The 21,235-nt window shown below is 37.3% G+C and overlaps 3 protein-coding genes and 1 long non-coding RNA gene across 6 annotated transcripts in view; 1 reads left to right on the top strand and 3 right to left on the bottom strand.

The window, feature by feature from the left end:
* Positions 1-21,235, top strand: part of LOC143449053 (microfibril-associated glycoprotein 4-like) — a 51,821-nt gene that overhangs the window by 26,194 nt on the left and 4,392 nt on the right. For 2 of the 3 annotated variants that reach the window (XM_076949095.1, XM_076949093.1), the window contains exons 5-6: positions 64-198; positions 359-1,368. In XM_076949095.1, coding sequence (XP_076805210.1) covers positions 64-198; positions 359-545 — 322 coding nt within the window. In that variant the 3' untranslated portion in view covers positions 546-1,368. Of the gene's footprint in view, positions 1-63; positions 199-358; positions 1,369-21,235 lie in introns of those variants that run through there. The other variant, XM_076949094.1, reaches the window with a different exon arrangement.
* Positions 5,598-11,282, bottom strand: LOC143449051 (exportin-7-like). The gene is made up of 12 exons (XM_076949090.1): positions 10,877-11,282; positions 10,097-10,240; positions 9,678-9,771; positions 9,002-9,112; positions 8,829-8,910; positions 8,509-8,617; positions 8,015-8,229; positions 7,690-7,828; positions 6,721-6,923; positions 6,536-6,634; positions 6,085-6,221; positions 5,598-5,995 (listed from the first exon to the last, which is right to left on the bottom strand). The coding sequence occupies exons 3-12, from the start codon at positions 9,740-9,742 to the stop codon at positions 5,872-5,874; spliced, it is 1,284 nt and encodes a 427-aa protein (XP_076805205.1). The 5' UTR covers positions 9,743-9,771; positions 10,097-10,240; positions 10,877-11,282; the 3' UTR covers positions 5,598-5,871.
* On the bottom strand, positions 11,647-13,502 carry LOC143449075 (calcium-binding protein 39-like). The gene is made up of 4 exons (XM_076949143.1): positions 12,822-13,502; positions 12,238-12,402; positions 12,000-12,117; positions 11,647-11,809 (listed from the first exon to the last, which is right to left on the bottom strand). Exons 1-4 carry the CDS (start codon positions 12,930-12,932, stop codon positions 11,784-11,786), a joined length of 420 nt encoding a protein of 139 aa, XP_076805258.1. The 5' UTR covers positions 12,933-13,502; the 3' UTR covers positions 11,647-11,783.
* On the bottom strand, positions 16,989-17,658 carry LOC143449086 (uncharacterized). Its single transcript, XR_013114512.1, has 2 exons — positions 17,462-17,658; positions 16,989-17,375 (listed from the first exon to the last, which is right to left on the bottom strand). It is a non-coding gene; the product is annotated as an uncharacterized LOC143449086 (long non-coding RNA).

The raw sequence follows: 21,235 nt of genomic DNA, 5'->3' as shown, positions 1-21,235 counted from the left end.
TGAGTAAATTACAACTTAGTTGTCTGGATTCGAATCTTTTAAAGCAAGTTGTTGTTTTTGCAGCTCGTTTTCGATCGAATCTGCTGAAAATTTATATCGGCTTCGTGTTTCCGGATACAGCGGAAATGCAGGGGACAGTTTATCATATCACAATGGTCGCCCATTCTCGACGGAAGATAGCGATAACGATTCCTGGAAGTACGTCATCTTATGTTCAGGAACAAATATGTTTAACTTAATAAACATTAAGTGCCACAACCTCAGTAGGATTTTCAGTTATATCAGTCAGTAACGTATAAAATAGAATATAAATAGATGCAACAAAGTAATTTTAATCTTTCATGTTTCAATATATTAGTGGTGGAAACTGCGCAACTTCCTGGGGAGGATCTCAGGGATGGTGGTTTGTTGGCTGCGGCCGTTCATTGCTAAATGGAGTCTGGATGCGTCAACCAAGTGGATATAAGCGTGGAATTATTTGGCGTGATTGGAAGGGATATTATAAACCTCTTAAAGAAACTAAAATGAAACTTCGTTGCGACTGAATGAAATCCACGAGTTGTTTTTAACCAACCAAGTAAACATTGAACTGTATTTAGACCGGCAACGCAGCAAACTGTAACTATACGTTGCCACGTCTATTACGTCATAATATATTCATTCTGTCAATGTGTTATACTGCACGTCATAATCTAATATAAAGTTGTCTTGCTAAATTTGTTCTTGACATTGCGACGTAAAAATGTCGCATGACTAAGAGTAAGTTTTTCAATTTAAAATCTTACAGTTTGCCGTCGTATTCAGGTAAAACTTAAACATACAAATTTAACTTACAAATAACAAAACAAACCTTGAAAAGTTTGTAGTAAGACAAACTCTGAGTCTTACGAAATGTTTACGTCACAATGCCCGGTACAAATTTGGCACCACACCGTCATTCAATTACTTGTTGCACGTGTAAATATTCGCCTTGTTTTTACTAGGGCTGAGAATTTAGCTGATTTTCTTTTACCGTTAGCCACCATAGTCGCTAATTGTCACGTCACGTTGTCAATCGCATGCAAAACTGCTATATTATTGATAAATGTGTTGAAAAGTGTAATTTTAGCAACTTATGTTATGCTAGCCCACAAAGTTGGTATTCCAGCATTAAAATGATTAACAGAGTAACACATTTCCTTGAATTAATGAATTATTATCAACAATTTTGTCCCCAATTCTTTCCTACTTGTACACTTTCGGTTAATGGCGGACAAAATCTTTAGTCGCCAAGAGCTCTTAGTCGCTAGCGGATAATATTAACCGGTCAAATTGTTCCAGCCCTAGTTTTTACAAGACATTTGTTTATAAACCGATTAATACAAAGCCGTGCAGACGATATAAACGATGTTTTGTAATAAACAGCAGACCGGCATACATACGAGTGAGTTATATGAACCCAACTATGCAAATATTGAACGACTCGTTTAATACAGAGACCATTCTATTTCGCTCCTAAACCTGAAGCCACGTACCCATAGACCTGGATCGACACGATCAGCCAACAAAGGACCAACAAACTTGTTTTAGTTATTTGCGCATAAACTGCTTGTTTTATGCCAAGTTTATCAATCAATGCTGACGTCACAAGAACGTAAACTGTGTTACAGTTTGAAAGCTAGTCACACAGCATAAAGCAAGCACGCAAAAGACATGTGTTACATAAAACGCAGATGTTTAGCCAGGTCTGTAGCTCCTCTCACGACGAACCCCAGTGAAAGAGTCACACCTGAGTGTTGGTGAAATGAAAACTTATATTTAAAAACTGCACACAACAGAGGCATCGACTTAACGCTAAAATTAGTAGTGAAAAGATCACTGTAAAAGCATGGAGTAGAGACAACGCCCTGTCACCAACACTCACTAACCGAACTGCCCCATGTACTCTGAACATTTAGGAAGAAACTGGACGGGGAATTTTGTAATTAGCGGGAGAAGCGGCGGCACCACTGGTGCGCACAACAAACGCGACAAGAACACATTTCAACAGTGTTAAATCCCAATACTGTAAAAATTAAAGCAAACACGACACCTACCGGCGGCAAAATAAACCAATCATAATAACGCAAAGCTCCAAGACAACAAATAATAAAGCAAAACAAGCAAATTGTTATTTGGGCTCAGTAGCAGAGAGTATGATACGCCATAATCGGGATAAACTATAGGCCTAATGTGACCCGGTGTCATTGTCTGACGTCGCCGGTTTAACCAAATTACGCAACAAACTAAAACATCAGTCGTAAAACAAAGTGCAAAGCGATCGTTTAATTTATGTCGAAATATCATTGAAGTGCTACAGAACATTGCAATTAAAAGATTAAGAAATTTTTGATGATTTAGCAGAATATTTAGTTGCTCCAGTAATTTATTTTATAACTTAATGGTTTTTTGTTCACTGAAGATAGACTTTATTACTTTCTTTGCAGAATTGCATTTTTCGTTGCACTTTTGTAAATCTGTTGATTTTTGTGGTTCCATGCATCTTTAGTTTGTTAATAGATATAAGACTATTTCACCTGCATAAAGAGTATAAAGCGTTTATTTATTTTGTCATATATCATGATATTGTTTCGCTTGGCTGCACATATTCTGGGTTGTTTTAAGCTGCTTACAGGCATTTTAATAAGCGATATGCTAGAATAGGCGAAAATGATTCGAGTTATACGATATTTTGAGGTAGGCCTATACTGTACATGCAGTCAAGTTAAAACATTTTCTCCATATGTGGGCTCATTGTAACCAATCGGCAAACGCAATGTTCTTTTGAAGTAGGCTACTTGTTCTTAAAACGATAAACGTCAATCAGTGTTGACGTCATTCATACGCAATATCTTTATAAAAACAGAAGAAAAGGTACAGTAGTAAAAAATGTAAATAAAAATTCATATTATTTATTTCCATGTACAGTTGCAATTATATTTCTATGCGAAAATGAACTAAGATATCAGATATACTGACAGCTGGAGTACCAGTTGAATGATATAAGCCTACCCATAAGTAAAGATTGAAAGTGTGAACCTGGAAGCAAAACGTTTGCTTTCGTGAAACCAATGTATAAGTCATGGTCAAATAAGCAGAGCAGATGACGTAAATCTACGTTTATCATTTCAAGACTAAAAATCAGCAAATTCACGAGGAAGTTTTAAAAAACTTCACAAAGTCTTTGCGTGTTGTATTTTGCTTTCACGAAACAATAACAGTGAGGGGGTGAAAAAGATTTTTGCCCAAATTAAAGTTAACTGAACAAAGCAACTGGCCAGTGGTATTTCTCGGTTTAAGGAGGGCGAGGTAAAGTATGGCGCCACTTACGTTTGGGGGCCTCAAAATTAGGAGAGACGCAGCAATTTATTTTAGTAAGTCTGAGGACATGATCCTCCGACATTTTGAATTTACATGTTGTAGAACACATAAAATTTTGCTTTTCTTTCAAAAAAAAAAACTGTTCAACATTTTCTTGTTTATTTCTTCTCAGTTTTTCGCGGCCTAAAATTGCTCTATGGCGCTCAAGATCTTACGCCCTTCATTTCTTTATTGCTATGGAACGCTAATATCAGCAGATAACACAACTGTTTTCGTCTTGGCATGGTGTTTTGAATCACGTGACCATTTAAACATCAAGCTATACGAAAGTAATTTTATAACAGGAGGGGACAAATTTACAAAGATATTCGATTTACACAACTTTCTATATACAGTTCATACAACTAATTAGCATGAACCAATGGATGACTCCTGTCCTGAAAAACTGCAAATAGTTAACAATAATATTCGTATTCAATGTTTGTTCGTTTAGAACGCGTATACTAAAACATGGAGTGTCTCTCCGAGGAGGGCCCGAGGCGGCCTCCTTGCTCGCCTAACCCTGAAGCTACTACTTCAACTGACATGGAGTTACATTTTTATGCAACTAAAATTGCTTGCAAACAAATGCGTTTTAATGTTTATGATGGTATTGCATATCCAATCATATCATGAATTCCCAACAGGTCTGTACAAATCAGCCCAGGACCAGTTATCTGACAACATATCTACGATTGAAAAATCTATCTCTGTAATAAATCGCGCTGTCTTCTAGTTCCAGTATGGAATTGGAACTGTTATGCCATAGAAATTTAATAAACATGTCAATAGAAATGTTACTGCAGTTGGAATTGTTTATCTGCAAAAACGTTTTAAATAATTTAACTCGGATTCATCGACGCTGCCTTCAGCTTCGAGGCTATGAAACTACTTATTGTATTTGTTACAAACGCAAGAACACTGCATAAAATAGCTAAGAACAGAGAAGGATGGAGAAGGTCATGCAGTGAAAAGGATGTCACATTATTTCGGAAGTCTGGATCAAGCAAAGAGCTCACAGAAAAAAGAAGCACATTATAGGGGATTCACCAGAAAGTAGAAGAAAATGGATTTCATTCATTCATTTTATTTTTCGTCTTCAATTTGGGGAAAGAAAAAATTGTGCTGACGCAGGTGGTGGCAATATCATCGTAATTATAGCATTTTTTTACATGTTGGTAATACACCAGCGATAAGCATATTCAAATAACAGGGAAGTATGTAAATTGCTGCTGTTCTGTATGCGCTTGCACTGGTGCGCGATCAATAAGTTTTGTAACGCTGCAAAAAATTAAAAAAACTAACACCGAATAATTTTAAGGTGACTTGAAGTGAACATATGCGCTATGAGTTGACTTTGCCCACTTTTTCCTTCCAGTATTAATGTCTTCCAAACTAATTCCACCACTAAATTTGCTGCCATTGATAAACACATTGTTTAACAATATGACGTCATCGCTATGGTATCAAACGTTTCACTTGTTAAGGCATTAATCTAATCTGGTTCAAATTTCTTCTCTTTTATTACCAGTTAAAACGTCATATCCGCCAGTGTTTGATTGACAGACGTTGACTTGTTTTAAACATATACGAAGAGTTTAAAACGTTCAGTTTGGATTCAAGAATCTTCGGGTATTTCGTTACCTTCCGCAGCACAGCACTGGACGATTAAATCTGGCGTGGCAGAAGGTGGCATGACGTTTCAAAATCATTTACTAAAGTTATGAAGTGAACATTTCTGGCCTTAAACGGTAATTCTAAAACGAGATAATTAAAGTAAACATATTCTTTAGTTGTAAAATAAACGTTTTCAAAACTTGCTGCATTGGCGTTGTTCGACATTTTAACATAATTATTTTTTTTAATTTTTGTTTCATATGATTATATTATGAGCAAAATATACCAAAACCAGACGCATATACTTTTAGATGTGATAGTTTTAAGTAATTAGCACTGCACTTGGAGGTGGCTGATTGTGTTTACATGAATCTAAACCTCTTTTCAAACAGTTCCAAAGTAAATAAATTTCCACTCTGCGGCAAGACCAAGATTCATGCAAAATGTCACCGAATTTCAAGCCCTGCACTCACGTGAACATCAGACGAAGTGAAACAAGCAGCCTAAGCTACTGTACGGACCACAGCAAGTTGTATAAAGCAACAAACAAAGCATTAATTATGTCGTTGTATTTGAAAAGAACGCGCTTTCACGGTCGTTTCTTGTCCGGCGTATTATTTAACTCACTGTAGAACAAGCACCATTCAGCACAGATTATTGCAAAGGAAATCAGCGGAAAACTGACGAATCAAACGATTTTTAGCCGCGAAAATGATTGCTCAATAATGACAGGTAATTGCGGTGAGATGTCACTTGTGATATTTTACACTCAAATTTTAACCGAATGAAAGCGTTGTTAATATGCGCGATAAACGACGACAAAACAGTGGAAAGTCACAGTTTACTGCATAGCGAATTACGTCACAGAAGCGCTTGTCACGTCATCATATTTGAACTGTTGGCGGTTAAATCGAGTCCAGCTCCAGTGTTTTGACCTGAACTTGCTGCTTTGATTATATCGTTCACCTCTCGTCGAAACATGGAAAGATTTTGCGTAAATCTGAAAAACCAGGTTAAACCGACAATTATTCTACCAGCAAATGCAACCACATGCTCATGTCAAGCTTAAAGAAGCAACGCAAATTGCACCTGTCACGTGTCTTGGAATGAAGATTCTTATCGACGCAAAACATCAATTGGTTAAAACAATTCGACATCGACTCGAGATTCAGCCGCCCGTGTTCGACCCCGGGCTCGCAAAGTGTCTTCTGCAGCGTCGGCATGTGCTGTGGAAAGGAAGTTATCCTCGTAAGTTTAAGGTGGAAACTTTACCAGAGGCAAACATGCCAAGTACGCTCCTGGTTAACCACGTAGTTAAATGTAGTCTAGCATTTAAAAATTGTTTTGTGCCAAAACTGCAGGAAATGCATCGAGGTAGCTACGGCTTAGTAGTTCTGTCACTAACAACAACATAACTCAACAATTTGCTACGAATTAGATTTTTTTGTCCCATTTTAGGAAAACTTTCATGGACTTGGCCGAGAGTTGCAATCTCAACAAGTGGTTTGTGGGCACCAGAGCGCCACCACGCGTCCAGTACCTCTTCGTTGAGCAGGATAAGACCCAACAAAGGCCTGGACATGCTCCACTGGTTCCGGCAATCTTCAAACATAATTGTGTGAAGCACGGTCGACAACGCCTGAAAAATAAGACAGTTATTATCTTAGCAACTACAATAACGTTCTGGAACCGACAAATATTCTGTTAAAGTTGAAGCCACGTCACCGTTTGTAGTATGTCCGGCCTGTCAATCATCATTTGAAGAAAGTGTTGCTCGCGTTGGCGGTCCACTTCATTATGTCGCCGCTTGAGGGATACGGCAGACGTGATGTCGCCGTTAGAGAGCGCTGGAGCCCGGCTGCCGATGCGAAAGAGATAAGTGACCAAGTGGTCCAAGGTATTGCAACAGCAAGTGCATATCACAGTGTCTGAAACAAGCATCATATTTTACAAGCCCGACCTTAATCAACTGCTAAAGTATGGATCTATCTGCGGTGTAGGTCAGTGCTATCTTATAGTGATGTAGTGAATGGAGTGATTGTTACGTCATTCTAAAGGAAGTGTTACTTAACAAAGAATGTACTTGGCAAGTTTTGAAATGGTCGGCTACAGTAGTGACAGTGAAAAATGAATATTTTAGAAAGTTGTAAATTCAATTATCATAAAATTCATACGCGTAACACTTAAAATAAAAAGTTTAGTTCTTGAGCGATTAAATCCAGGACGACCCAACCAGCATCTGCGAGTTGAATAGTCCTTGGGTTGATTTATCGAAGGTTTAACTGACCGTTGGTTAAATTGTTCGGGGTTAAATTGACCGAACACCATAAAATTTTTACATAATTACGTTCTTCACCCAGTGTATAGTTCGTGCATTTACTTAATTATTTTGGATATCTCAGAGAGATTGCCCAAAAATATGTCACATCCCGTTAGCCATAATAACTAAAAAAAATTTTATCAAGATAATCGAGCCAGTCATAATTCAAAACCAAGGAAACACAAATAATGGAAGTTGAAGTTGATCACGAAGCTAAATGACCAGCTGAGCCCAAAAGAAATAGCTACACGTTAAAAATACGGCAAGATTAAGACAAACAGCAAAATCTTTAAAACAATGTTTCCATGATCTCTTTCAAACCCTGGCATATAAATAAACAAACACATCAACACATATGTAACCAGGCAGCCTACCCAGGCCAGTAAGTCCATCAGTGAGAGTCTTCAATAAGTGATATACGACAGATGGAGGTAGCCCACTAACGAAGTTCATGTGATCCTGCATTGCAACTTCAAGCAGGGAGTAGTACGAGGAACTTAACTTAGGGTAGTCCTGGTATAAAAAGGTAAAAATATTTCAATGCATTGTAAACTTTCAGGTGTTTATACCTGTTTGTTTGATTATGTACATTACAGCTCAGGGAATGGCAAAAAGTTTAACTCAAACTTAACCCCAACCCATAAATACAGACATACCCAGGTCATTAAACCTTATAGAAAACAGTTGTTGTTTGCTTACTAGAAAATGTGAGCTGTCAGTTGACATTGCGAGCTTCACAAATACATTGAGAGCATCTTCCAATGTCGGGTCGTTGTAGAGTTGAAACACACCAAAGTTGACCAAACCGGCACAAAGCGCGTTCTTGAGCAAGCGGAAACAAAGCGACATCCCTTTCAAACGGTGTGAAAATACTTGATCTTTTGGTGGCTCCCCCATTGCGAGAATACGATTACCTGCCGGGTGTAAGTTGGTCGCATTAACACTGAATTCTGTAACTTACCTGTGAAAAATTCTTTGAAATTAGCAAACAAATTTATCTTCAAGTCCACATGCTTGGCACACAAATTTGCAAGGTTACTCGGCGATAGAAACGCATCAATTCCAACTCCCACCCTTCTGAATTTTTAACAATTTGAAACCTGACCCTAATTCTTAGAATTGTCACGATAGCAAACTTACACCTGAAATCAAATCATTTTAAACTTCCCAAATGCTGATCACACTCGACCTACCATATCCACAGACAAGCTTGCTGGCTTCCTTGAATAACAATATCCCATTCGGGGAGGCGACGTCAAAGTCCAAGCGTTGTCCTCGCTTCAAAACCAGCTCAGCAAAAAGCTGTTTAAAGATGAAGATGTCAAGCACATTGGCATTAATTTATTGATGGAGATTGGACATGCAGTTGGGAATAACAAAAACAATTAAAAACGGACAATGGGATACACAACTGGAAAGCTGTGCATTGCACTTGACAATAACAAAAACATTTTTAATATTTGCACGAAACAAAGATCACTTGAGGGCGCAAAGCAGCGAATTTACTACCGACCTTCAAAACTGGGGTTGTCACATCCGGGTCATGTGACCACAGTTCAATCGATTTTTGAAGAATATCGGTGAAAGTCGGATATCTAGAAATAAAAAATTAAACCAAATAAACCAGTAAATATAATTCCATTCAATTAACTGATCACATAGACATCTCATACCGCTGTCACTCACATGATATCAAATAGCATCATGTACGAGCTTTTCGTGTTGAAAGCGTAAGCGAGACCTCGGCAGTCTCTTGTTATCCCAAGAAGTGTGCGGACAGCGTGGGACGACATTGTCCTGGAATTAACAAATCTTGGTTGTTTAGAATAATCTGCACAAAATTGTGTTATTATGATGTTAGAATTTTTATCCTAGCAAAGGAGAAACTCTTCACAACACTTCAGCAATGATTTATCGCAGTCACAGCTTAAGTCGTCGCTTATCTGTAGAATCTTCAATCTGACAAATTATTTTACATGGTCTTGCACCAATTTGGAGGAGTATATATTACATATATACCAGGATCATTAGACAAGAGCAGGCATATTAATGCCTGAGAACATTACAACGGCAATTTTAAATATAACGGTACCACCTCGTTGTCCACCACACCACCAAGTGGACAGCAATGATGCAACAACTTACTGTAAAAGAGAATTCTGTATAATTTTGTGCAGCTAAAAAGCACAAGTACCAGGGGCTATTGTCAAAAAAATTTCTAATTCCGCCATTTTGTGTCACATTTTATTTAATATGTATTATATACATTTGGGATTGTTTTCAGTTGGATAGTACAAATGTGGTAAGGTTCTTTACAGAAAGTGCTATTCCGGAAAGGGTTGTAGACATTATGATGACTCACGCATTACTTGACGCGTTTTGTAACATTTGCTGCAATGAGTGAAAGGTCGTCGTCATGGGAACCATGAATCGAGTGAGTTTCTCTTTATCTTCGCCTTGAAAATGAAAATGTTTGAATGAAACTAGATGCAAATATTAAAAGGAAATTAGAAAATTAGAAAAAAAAAACACAAAATCTACCACACGAGTGCAAGTTAGATAAGTTACCATTTTAAACCATTCTTTTTCCCGTATCTAAACACGTTTTGAATTAAATTTGGAGCAAGTTTTAAAGGCAGCAACTTAACTTGACATTTTAAAATAATTGGTCACTCATATCGGCATAACCAATGATCATTGACCTTAGGCGGTGAACCCAATGACATGACCGCTGCATTAAGCATGGTGGCATGCTTCAGGTAAGCATGGGATCAGTCTTACCTTGAAAACGTGGAAAGCTTCAAACTGGATGTTGCGGCTCTGATCACGAAGATTGTTCATCATGATCTTCAGGTTCTCCGGCTTGCTGATGTAACGCGTCATAATTGTGTAATTGTGACGATCTAGGAGTAGCTCACCCAGTAACTGGGGATAAATTATAATGAAATAAACATGTTGAGTTATTTTTTTATGACACAACAATGCAACATTGTTGCAAAAAAACAAATAGAAATGTCTTTCAACTTCCATACTTTGTCTTTATGATGTCATCATAACTAGGCATTGCATTATCACATGGAAAGTAATTGCTCTTACAACGCAAAGCAAGCTACGGACATAAAATATAATTTTGCAAGAAATCATATGATGTGTTGGCTCATATGGCTTTGTATGTGTAAAGCGTTAAGCATGCAACAATGCAATGTCTAACATGATCTATGAGGTCATTTTACTCAAAAACCTGTGTGCTCTACTGTAACAATAATCCGAGATAGCTTGAATGAAATCGGGATAAAATAAATACTACAATCAACCGAAAATCTTCTCGTACAAGTCAAGCACATTCATTCACAAATATTTCAACATGATTGCTGTGTGTGTTCAAACTTACTGACTTGAAAGCACTTTTCCAAGCTAAATAACAAATTTACACGACCATAGCTTAGAAATTGTCACACCCCATGCAGAGCATAGCTTGTAACTAATACACACAGTAGAAACTTGACTAAATTTCAATTGATTAATACCACTATTTTTCTTGTCACACTATTTTCAGTTTACCTGTATGAGGTAATATTAAAAGGAAAGAACTTTTCAAGCAAAAAGCTCATTTACACAACGTATAGGTTAGGGGTTCCCAACCGGTGGTACGCGAGCAGCTCTCCGTTGCATGCGATATACAGTATAGTAGTTAACAATTTAATTTTAAGTTGATAAAATATGCGAACAACACTTTTATTTCTTTGCGTACTAAATTCTCTGCACTCAGTAAGCTACTTTTGTCGATCTTGCTCCCTGCTGTCATTGTTATTGATACAATGCTGCTGTGCGAATATTGGATCAAATTAGTTGTTTTGATAATAGTGGTACCTGTTGACAATCTGTGGTGGCTAAGTGGTACGAGAACATAAAAAGGTTGGGAACCCCTGGTATACGTGAACAAAAGACCAACAAAATTCCAGAATGCACAACCTGTACGTATACATACACTTGTACAGGTCAACACTGTATAGCATTGATAGAAATATATGTTAGAGCTAGAATTTCTGAAGTCTTTTAGGCTAACACATAGACATCAATTTTTAAGATAAAACGGCAGATACTTTGAAGCAACGAACCTTAAGTGATTGAAGACGTGTCACGTAATTTTCCGACTCAAGCAAGCGAGTATAAGCTGGGAACACTCTGTCGTAGTTTTTCATCAAAAATTCAAAGCAGGAAACTTTGTGCCGGGTCAGCAGGTCCTGTGCAAAAATTAATTCAATGTTACAACAACATCGACAAATTTAACTTTGAGCAAATGATTCCAGCACAAGCAAACTAACCTTAAAGGTGGCAAAGGCATCCGATGCAATATCGAAAGTGGACATCTCAACGTATTCGAAGAACTTAAAAAAATTCTCAGACTCGAAAACAATTTTTGCGAGGAATTCGTATCGGATGCACTCCCTCAGCATAATGCTGCAGTTTAGGGCAATGTCAGGGTCATTGTACCTGCGGAGGAAATGATGAAAAATGAGAAATATGAATGATTCTGTTTGGTTTTATGCCGAAAAATCACAAAAACAATGGCCGTTAAGTGAGATTTAGTGAGAAAATAAAATCCTTTTCTTCGACTTTAAATGAACGATACCGACATGAATTCTTCATTAGCAAGCTTTTTCAAAACAATGAACAGCCTAACCTTCAACTAAGATGTCCAATATGTTCTTCTTCTTGCACAAGAATTCGACGGTGGGTTGCCCGCTGCCAATCTGTCGTCTCGCTAACGTGTTGAATATTTGTGTGAAATGTTTTTTATCCTGATAATGTTAAGATCATTAAAATAGCTGGAACGACGATTTAACTGCACAGGTTTCAAAACTTTGATGAACTTGGAATATTTACAAGTACATATACAGCATGCACACATAGTTCACAACCTCAAAATCAATCCGAGACAAGTTTTTCAAAATTATGTCGATGATTTCGCTCTTGTATAGTTCTTGGGAGAGTTGAGCCACGAGCTCGGACTGCGGCTCGTGTTGGTCGGTGCCGCACATGATCGACTTCATCGAAGCCAGGTTCTTCATCAGGTCTTCGAAAGCCTGAAAGCAAAAATTATCAATCCCTAACGGCTATTTTCGTCTAGATTTAAAGAAGTTTCACAATTGAAATAGAATGATTGTAAGTCGTGGGACAAAGTGACAATGAACACTAAATAAGTAACAGGACTTATCAAAGGACGCTGTTCTGCATTTAACTGAGATTGGTCAAAAATAAAAAAATTTTCCTGAGTAATTTTTTCTTCCAATTAATTACAAATTAGCAAAATTTACACATGATCTAGTGCATGGCATTAGGCAAGAAAGTACTGAAACACTTGTAGAGTGATAAAGAAAGAAAACCATTGAAAATGATAATGCGTAAAACCACGTATCTGAAGTGTTTTCAAGCACAATGAACCTTAACATAAAACAGAATCGTAATGACAGCGCTTGCAAACGAACCAAAATGTTGTCGTTACCTTGTCCATTTTTCTTCCACTTGTTTGTTGTTCAAACAAAACATGAAGAACTGATTTGAGACTTTTGACAATGTCAGCAGGACTCTTTTGAGCCTTTTTAAAGATTGACATTTTGGACAATCTCAAAAGCAGTCTAGTAGAGAAATTTCGAACAGGGACAGATAACGTCCTGTTACGCTGCGGTTGAAGATTGTTTGATAATCCTAAGAAACAATTTCAAAATTTAAAGCTGTATGTTAAAAATTTTTTTTATATAAATTTCATGTAACACTGAGGTAAATATATGACAAAAGTCAATTTAAAAATTGATTTAAAATTTGGTTGCATATCTAAAGTAAGGCAACAGAATATAGGAAATTACTCTTTTTTTAATTATGACTAAGCTGTAAGATACTAATTTCAACTAAACCAGCAAATAAGTGTTTTCAAACAACAAATAAGGCCATTAAGCACATTCACTCATAAGCACACATTCTGTCATGTTGTTTTTGATTGGAAGATTTTTAATGTCAAGAAATTCTAGTGCAAGCGAGAAATAGCCCAGTGCAACAATAACTTAGCACTGATGTCACCGGTGACCAACTGCCATGCTGGAAAAGTGTGTTTGTAAATATGACTTCTGCCAACTTTTCATTATTTTAAAGAACCAAACTGTAAGCTAAAGACTGAACATGCAGATGACTTATAAGGTCTGAATGAGAAACAATTATGACGTAATAAGCTAATTCTTCAACAATCACGGTTCTGATGCATGTCGCTCCATACTTAGCTTAGTTTGCGAAATCGTCTGACACCATAACTCTCTATGCCAATGGTGGAAAGTATGACAACTGAACCCTCGACATTTTTCAAGACTGTGGATAGGGCCCCCAGTGTTTCCTCTATTTTCAGAGACATCACATATTTATGACAAATAAAAGGAGACCCACAGGCTTTCTGTTCAGCCTAGGCAAGTGTTAACTGAAAAACGTACCTAGCCTAGCACATCATTTTGCACTCAGTCTGTCACTGTAGCTCGATTTTAGCCAAACTGCTCCACTGAGAGCTCAGCAAAAAATGTATTGATATACAAATGCAAAAATAATATATACGTCTGGCATTGACAGATTGCCAATACCATCTGGTCAGTCAAAGGTGAAAAATGAATAATACCGCGGTAGACCGGTACCGTATGATATTAAATTTTCAAACGGAAACATGGGCGTGGCTCGACTTTAAATTATTACGTTTCCATTATAGTCTACCGAAGTCCTCAAAAGTAAGCTACTGCCGTTACCCCAACGCTGTGCCCGACCCAACCAAGCCGTAGCCTCGGCCTATGCCTATGCCTTTGTACGATTTTGGTATCCAAGAAACCGGGTCAGGATTGAGCAGAGGAGTACGCAGAAGGCACTGCAGAAAAAGCTACACTAGGTAAATATTACCAGTGTTGTCAATATCAAAAATGCTGATCTACAAAGATAAAACACTTCGAGGTCTACTACCTACATATAGGAACCAAACATGCAAAAACTCAAAAGTTAAATAAACTAATTATTTATGCTACTTCGAGTATTTCCTAAAGCGATAAAATTTCTGGCAGACAGCTTAGAAAATACTTGCGAACTGTGAAGCCATTCCTACCATTCAAATATCAAACATTATTTGCCCAAGGTAATGTGAGGGTAACTTTAGATTTTAAAGCTTCCAACCTTGTGCTTTTTATTGAACACGTTATAAATTGATGTGACCACATTTTTTCAACAAAGTTGTCATCGCCGAACATTTATTGGTTTTCCTTTGTAAATAGCCTGTGATAAATATATCAATTAATGTGACATAAAATTGTGTACGACATAGAATTCTCGTCTATCGAATCAGCGAAGCATAACACTTTGTGACGTAATGGATTGCTTCCCCTGTGCGTGCATTTTGATTTATTCAGCCCTTTTGGTTTTTACGTTCAACGCCGCAACATGTCTTTATGCTGTTGCTGTCACAATGTTCTATCTTGATGTATTCGTTCAAAGAAGCTTCAAATATAATCAGAATATACAGTAGTCATTCCTTTGTCATTACTGCTGAAGTCTATCAAAGTTCACTGTTAAGATATACACAAGGAAACAGACTTTGTAAGAAAGTGGGCAAACCTTACAGGCTAAGGTACTGTAATAAAATGATTGTTTATCGTTCCTTAGCCTGTAAGGACGACCACTTCAATTACAATGTTTGTCTGTTGAATTGTTGTCTGTCCTCGAAGTGAAATGAGTCTCAGGTCGTTGTTTCGCTTCTCTTAATCTTAGAATCAATTGTACACCATGACAACTGTATAAACTGTTTATATTGTTTCTTGTTTAAACGATTACATTAAATAAGACATTGTGACAGCTACATAATAAAGTCGACCACATTCTATGGTTAACTTCTTAGACTGTGTCGCATTGAACAACTATGAATAACAACACACGCAATGCAGGCATGCACGACATTTTTGTCACGACTTAATACGATAAACAGAGAGTAATTGATTACGTAACGCAATGCTTTGCTTTGCCGATTTCCGTAAACAAGAATTATATGCAGCATTCGATTTGCAAGCAATTTTATATTATTATCACAGTACCATTATACCACTTTCCATTACAAGCCTAACATGACGAACCTCCTGTTATGAGCCTTTCTCTTATGGTTAATATGTGAAAACTTATCACGTTTTGTGTTAAAATAGAACTAAATTTTTTAAACTATCCTAAAACTTTACCTAAAACTCGGTATAAAAACAACCGCAAAGTTCTGAAAATGTTAAGACGTTACGTTTTCAATCCTTAGTCTTAAAATTCCTACTATCAAGAACAGTTTAGAAATACAGCGCAAAAATATTTTCAATGCAAGCAATCTCTATTTACCTCCTGTTTTCGAATCCATCTTAGAACTTCCTTTTCCTTGTCGTGGTTTCAATGGGATACACTTAATCAAGTTTAACGCATTCCATGTGAACGCACCGTAACCAGTGTGTTTTATATTTCGTCATTTTTTTCACATAAAACTTTATCTTTCATAAATTTAAAGATAGCTTTTGCCTTTATTTTTTTCTTCAGCCACACTATCCTTTCGTAACTTGTTTACATTGAAGATTTGCTTTGTTCGTAAATCGCAAGCATCTCGAATAACTTCGGCAATTTTTATGCGGGCAACTGTGTTAGCGCTAATAGTTTTCAACGCTGTAATTAACGCTAGTTATTCTTCAGCAAAAGATTCGTACAAACTACTAGCTGTATGAGATCTTTCTTTTTGTTTCAAGCAGCTATTGTCTGCAATTAGTGTGACGGCGACAGCCTTTGTTTATCTGTGCGAGATTTTTTATCTCAGTAATTGTCATTATCTCAAAGTTAGGGTCATTGTTTGTTTTCTGCAGGTGACAATATCCCGTCATCTACTTTGCAGTGATCGACAATGAAGGCGATTTTTCACCATTGTTAGCCTTTGATTGTTGTCTTTAGTAACGTTTAATTTTTCTTTTGTCTTTCTTGCCATTAGAACTTTAAAATATAGGAACAAAAAATGTACCGACGGTTTCGTGCCAACTTTGTTCCGGGGTAGTACCAGAACCTGACCCCTTCCAACCAAGATAGCACGTCGTTGTAGGCCCAACGGCTACAACGAGCTAGTAATTGTGCTATACCATCTAGATCTCGACGCCATCGCCCAACATTATTACCATATAAGGTCACAAGAAACCGGGCTTTTGCCCTGGATGAGCTTTCTTTTCAGGTGGGTTTTCTTTTCTCATCCACTAATTTGCAGCATTGGAGACATAAAGGATGAGCAATCTGTTGCTTCATCACAACATCTTCTCGTCTGCTGTAATCTGGATAACCTGGCTTTAAATGTGGAAATTTTCGTTTCTGTGTTTAGTGGCCGTGCTAGTTGTCATCAGCAAGTTGACACCATCATTATTTTTTTGCAGATTTTTAAGCCTTCTACGCTATATCGCTTATTCCCGTGCATTAACTCATGTTATTTGCATCTAGCACTGTTTGTTCGTCCCCACCGCGCCAATGACGAAAAATAAATTGATTGATTGAGTCTTTTCTGACACTCTGTAGTGCAAAATTCTGTTTTGGTCATTGCACATAGGCTGCTTATTTTATGCTAAATTCGTCAATCAACGATGACATCACAAGAAAGTAAAGTATGACGCAGATTGACCACAAGTAACATAGCACAAAGCAAGCGCGCAAAAGACATGCAACACACGGGCAAGAAACACCCGGGAAATAAACATAAGTAAGGATTTTAAAGTAACGACCATAAAATTATAAAAAGTGGCGCCTAAATGCAACCACTCAGTCCCAGTCTTGAAGACAAAAATCGGCCATAATCCAGCGTTTGATCGAAGAGTTTTCAACAAGTAACTCGGCTCCATACTCATAACAAAGATAGGTCATGGTGCTCTGCTTGCTATAGTCCGTCCATCAGACATCAGGTGGTCGGCTGCGATCTAAGCGGATCCCGACAAATAAAACTCCCGGACCATGAACAGCATCTCTCCTCCTGGGCACGATTATCTGCATCCTGGAACAAAGATTTCTCCGGGTTTTACAGAGTATGCAGTCACCCATGGGCAGCAAACTTTTGAAACAAAACTTAAACTTATTTACCTCTCTGGTCACTTGATGTCGACAAAGAGTAATTTCGATTTCATTCCACATTTAATGACTCAGTGGTATCGTCACAAACTCTTCTCGTGAGATAAAAAGCGACAGGTTACGAAATGACAGAGGGCGGAGAGCTGAGAATGGAATCTGTGAAACAAAATACGTAAAGTAAAACCTGTGGCATAAATATGAGAATTTTTTAAAGTACAAAGTTATTTCAATTCAACTTTGGAACTTAATTATTTCGTAGGTTTGCTGAACATATATTTTGAATGTTTTATGCCCTTGGACTTTTCCAATTTTTCCTGTTGATTAATCGTTTAAACATGTTCCTTATCGTGCTTTAGCAGTAACTATAACGGATAGCATCGTACCATCGTAGTTGTCAAAGTTTAACCATAAAGCATCCAGCATGTGCATGACTAATTTCCCTGACAAGCGCTTTGAAAATGATTGCTATATGATGAAAAAATGAATTTAAAATTCCAAGATATTATTATTGTCGTAATTATTATTGATCGCTTTTTTCCTAGATCGGAGTTTGCAGTATTTAATTTAGTCCAGTAATTAAGCTATACAATCTAGATCATCGACATCAACGCCCAACATTATTACCATATTTGGCCACAAGAAACCCGGTTTAAGTCTGGGATGGGTTTTTTTTACGGTGGGTTTTATTTTCCCATCCACTGATGTACAGCATTGGACCTACAAAGGATCAGCAATCTGTGGCTGTAATCTGGATAACCTGGCTTTAAATATGGAATTAATCTGGCTTTAAATGTGGAACTTTTAGCTTTTGTACTTTTTTGTTTCGTTTCCGTGCTAGTTGTCATCAGCAAGTTGACACCACCATTACTTTCCTGCAAATTTTAAGCAGTCTTGGCTATGTCGCTTATTCCCGTGTATTAGCGCATGTTCACTATCTAGCACTGTGTTTTCGTTTCCACCGCGCCAATGACGAAAAATAAATTGATTGATTGAGTCTTTTCTTACACTGTGTACTGCAATCAATTGACTAATTGGATATTAACTTCTGATGCTAATGTGCAGTAGAAATGAGTTTATAGAAACAACTAAAAATACAAGTGTTGTTGGACTTACTGGTCTGTATGTTATTAACATTGAAGTTGTAAGCCAGACTGGACTCTTCTTTTCGATTTCTGGCATAAGTTTGAAATCAATTCGGGCCGAATTTCTACTTACACTTCACCACATTTGTAATTACACTTTCTACACGAACGTGCATGCGAACATGGGTTTAAATATGAACACAAAACGTTATTTGGGGGAAATATAACATCAATAGACGACTTAAACTCGGTAAATTTGGGGTTTCGAAAAAACTTTAAGCTGATAGGCGATGGCACTTGGGCCTCGACTATGAGATCGTTTTCTTTACAACCGCGTAAACGGAACCGTTAGATACAAAACGTTATGAACTGTTGGACATTACGCCGGCCAGGATAACACTCGACAAAGATTGGAAGGGATGCGTCATTTCCCTTTCCGGACTGGCCAGATGCAGCTAGGCCTGACATATTTTCCCAAACTTTCGCACCTGGCACTTACTGCTGAATCCAGTTCATTGTCTTCGAAAGCTTGTTGGTCAACGTTGATGCATTCTAATGTAGCGCTATATCGATGTCCTACATCTTTCTCGTCCAGTGTTTTCAAATTCCAATGACGTAATATTTGTCCACAATATTTGTCCTAGCCACGATGCTGAGCTGGTTCAAGTAAACCACCAGCGACATGAAAGATCGTATAATTCCGTGACCTTGTAAGACTTTTAAGTGAATTAAAAACTTGTCGTCTTCTAAACGCTACATATTAGTCTGCGATAACTTTGTAAAACTTTGTGGAATTTTATTTTTGAATCAGTTCAACCAAAGGTATAAAGAAAGAAAAGAAATGTCATCACCAGTTAAAAATAACGAAAATAAGAAAACGACTTGAACCAGAAATCATCTTGAGGAAAATGATCGCCAAAATAGTGACGATCGAAAAAATGATGAAGATTGCAAAAGTGATGGGGTAGTTCATAGAAAATGTCATTACGATATGGACCAATAACGCAATAACAATTACAACAACAGTAAAGAACAAACAGTCCGCAAACAAGCGCATCCAAGAGGAAACATCTTTCGGTTGGTCGGTTGTAACATCGTTGTCGAAACTTTTATTACCATCGACTGCCTGTGTCATATTTAACCTAAAAGGAAGAGCGCCATCTTTCAATCGATCCAATCTTTCAATCCATCGACAATTGTTCTCCAAACAGACGTTTTATTAACAAAAAATCCAGGAGTGGTTGGGCATCCATCCAATGCCCGATTTACAACTCTAAGCGGTGATGGACTGGAGTCACATGACAAGAACAATTCTTTAATAACTGACGTCACGACGGTTAAGTTGGGGTTGAAGAAAAACAACGACAGTTGGACCTCTACGAGATTTCTTTCCAACCGAGTAGACAACACCACCAGTTACGTTATTCACTGTTGGATATTGCCCGGGGCAAGACGGCATGACGTAATGGTTGGGTTGGAGAATAACTTTGCAGGCTTCATCCAAGGTGGCATAAAATCTTTCTGAAAACTAGATGTAGCTGTTGTCGATGCCTTGGTCAAATTCTTTGTTAACATCTTGGAAAACACTAATGACGCTGCCAGTGGCAGATGCGCCTGTACAGTAATGTTGCCAACGACTCCGATATAATCTTTGCATTGGTGATGATTTATTTCCACTTCGCTACCAGTCTCATAAGCCACGATGCTGAGATGGTTCAGGCAAACCACCACCGATATGAAAGACCGGATAGTTCGGCTGCAGTTCCATTCATAGAAAACAAAAGAACTTAAGTTTAAAATAACAGTTTGCAGCGAAAACTACTTGAAAGGAACAAAGTGAAAATTGATGATTAGTCTGCGATCGTGTTTGCAAGATTCTTGGTAAAATGAGTAGAAATATGCTGCGTCCCGAAAACTTTCCAAAATTTTTCATTATTATAGCATCAGCAAAATAAGTAAAACTCATAGACTTTTGACCAACAGATCAATGACCGGTAAAATAAACGTTTTACCTGTTATAAAATGGTGTATTTTCTTTATACAGAACCAGATTATAGTTCAAACTACAGGCCGACAACGCACATAAAATGACCGACAAACAAACAAACGATAACTTTAAAGAAACGCAAATATAAGAAAACATTTTATTGAATGTATTAAACGTACAAGCCAAAAACAAAATAGTACGAGAAATATATTATGATTTCCATGAATCACTGAGCATGCGGTCGTCCAAGTCATGTGATATTTATAAGAAACACCCTCAGGAAAGTAGTCGTGATCGATGCTGGCATAGTAGCAAGTAAGTCACCACAAATCTCTACATCAACTGAACTTAGGTAACCGCCGAGCCTAACCTAACCACTTAGATTAACATGGCCCTGATATGCAGGCAATCACAACAATATTGGTAACGATATTTTTGGCTTGCAAAATATTGTCGCCTGCAAAAATCTTAAAAATATCGGATAATCAAAACAATTAAATAAAAACTTAAAAATATGCTAAAACACTAAAATAGTTTACTATAATGATATATATAGTCTCAAATTTTAATACTTTACCACAAGCTTGATAAAAGCACAACAACTGCAATAAAAACATGATTTTATTAAAATGACTTGTTTCGAACATACTTTTGTCCTGCGCCTGAAATGTTGAAATAAATATGTGAAAATCAAATGGTCAAATGTATATAAAGGCT

Source organism: Clavelina lepadiformis, chromosome 3 (assembly GCF_947623445.1).
Source record: "Clavelina lepadiformis chromosome 3, kaClaLepa1.1, whole genome shotgun sequence".
Classification (NCBI taxonomy): domain Eukaryota; kingdom Metazoa; phylum Chordata; class Ascidiacea; order Aplousobranchia; family Clavelinidae; genus Clavelina; species Clavelina lepadiformis.
This window is presented reverse-complemented; position numbering and strand designations above follow the sequence as displayed.

What these genes read in the sequence shown, in the direction of transcription:
- LOC143449051 (XM_076949090.1), bottom strand. Translation starts at nt 9,742, where the DNA reads ATGGTTCCCATGACGACGACCTTTCACTCATTGCAGCAAATGTTACAA. An exon ending in ATGATGCTATTTGATATCAT is followed by an intron (nt 8,911 to 9,001) that starts GTGAGTGACAGC and finishes TTTTATTTCTAG; the next exon opens with ATATCCGACTTTCACCGATA. An exon ending in TGATGGACTTACTGGCCTGG is followed by an intron (nt 6,924 to 7,689) that starts GTAGGCTGCCTG and finishes TGCTTGTTTCAG; the next exon opens with ACACTGTGATATGCACTTGC.
- LOC143449075 (XM_076949143.1), bottom strand. Translation starts at nt 12,932, where the DNA reads ATGTCAATCTTTAAAAAGGCTCAAAAGAGTCCTGCTGACATTGTCAAA. An exon ending in GTGGAAGAAAAATGGACAAG is followed by an intron (nt 12,403 to 12,821) that starts GTAACGACAACA and finishes TTTTGCTTTCAG; the next exon opens with GCTTTCGAAGACCTGATGAA. An exon ending in TGTCTCGGATTGATTTTGAG is followed by an intron (nt 12,118 to 12,237) that starts GTTGTGAACTAT and finishes TAACATTATCAG; the next exon opens with GATAAAAAACATTTCACACA.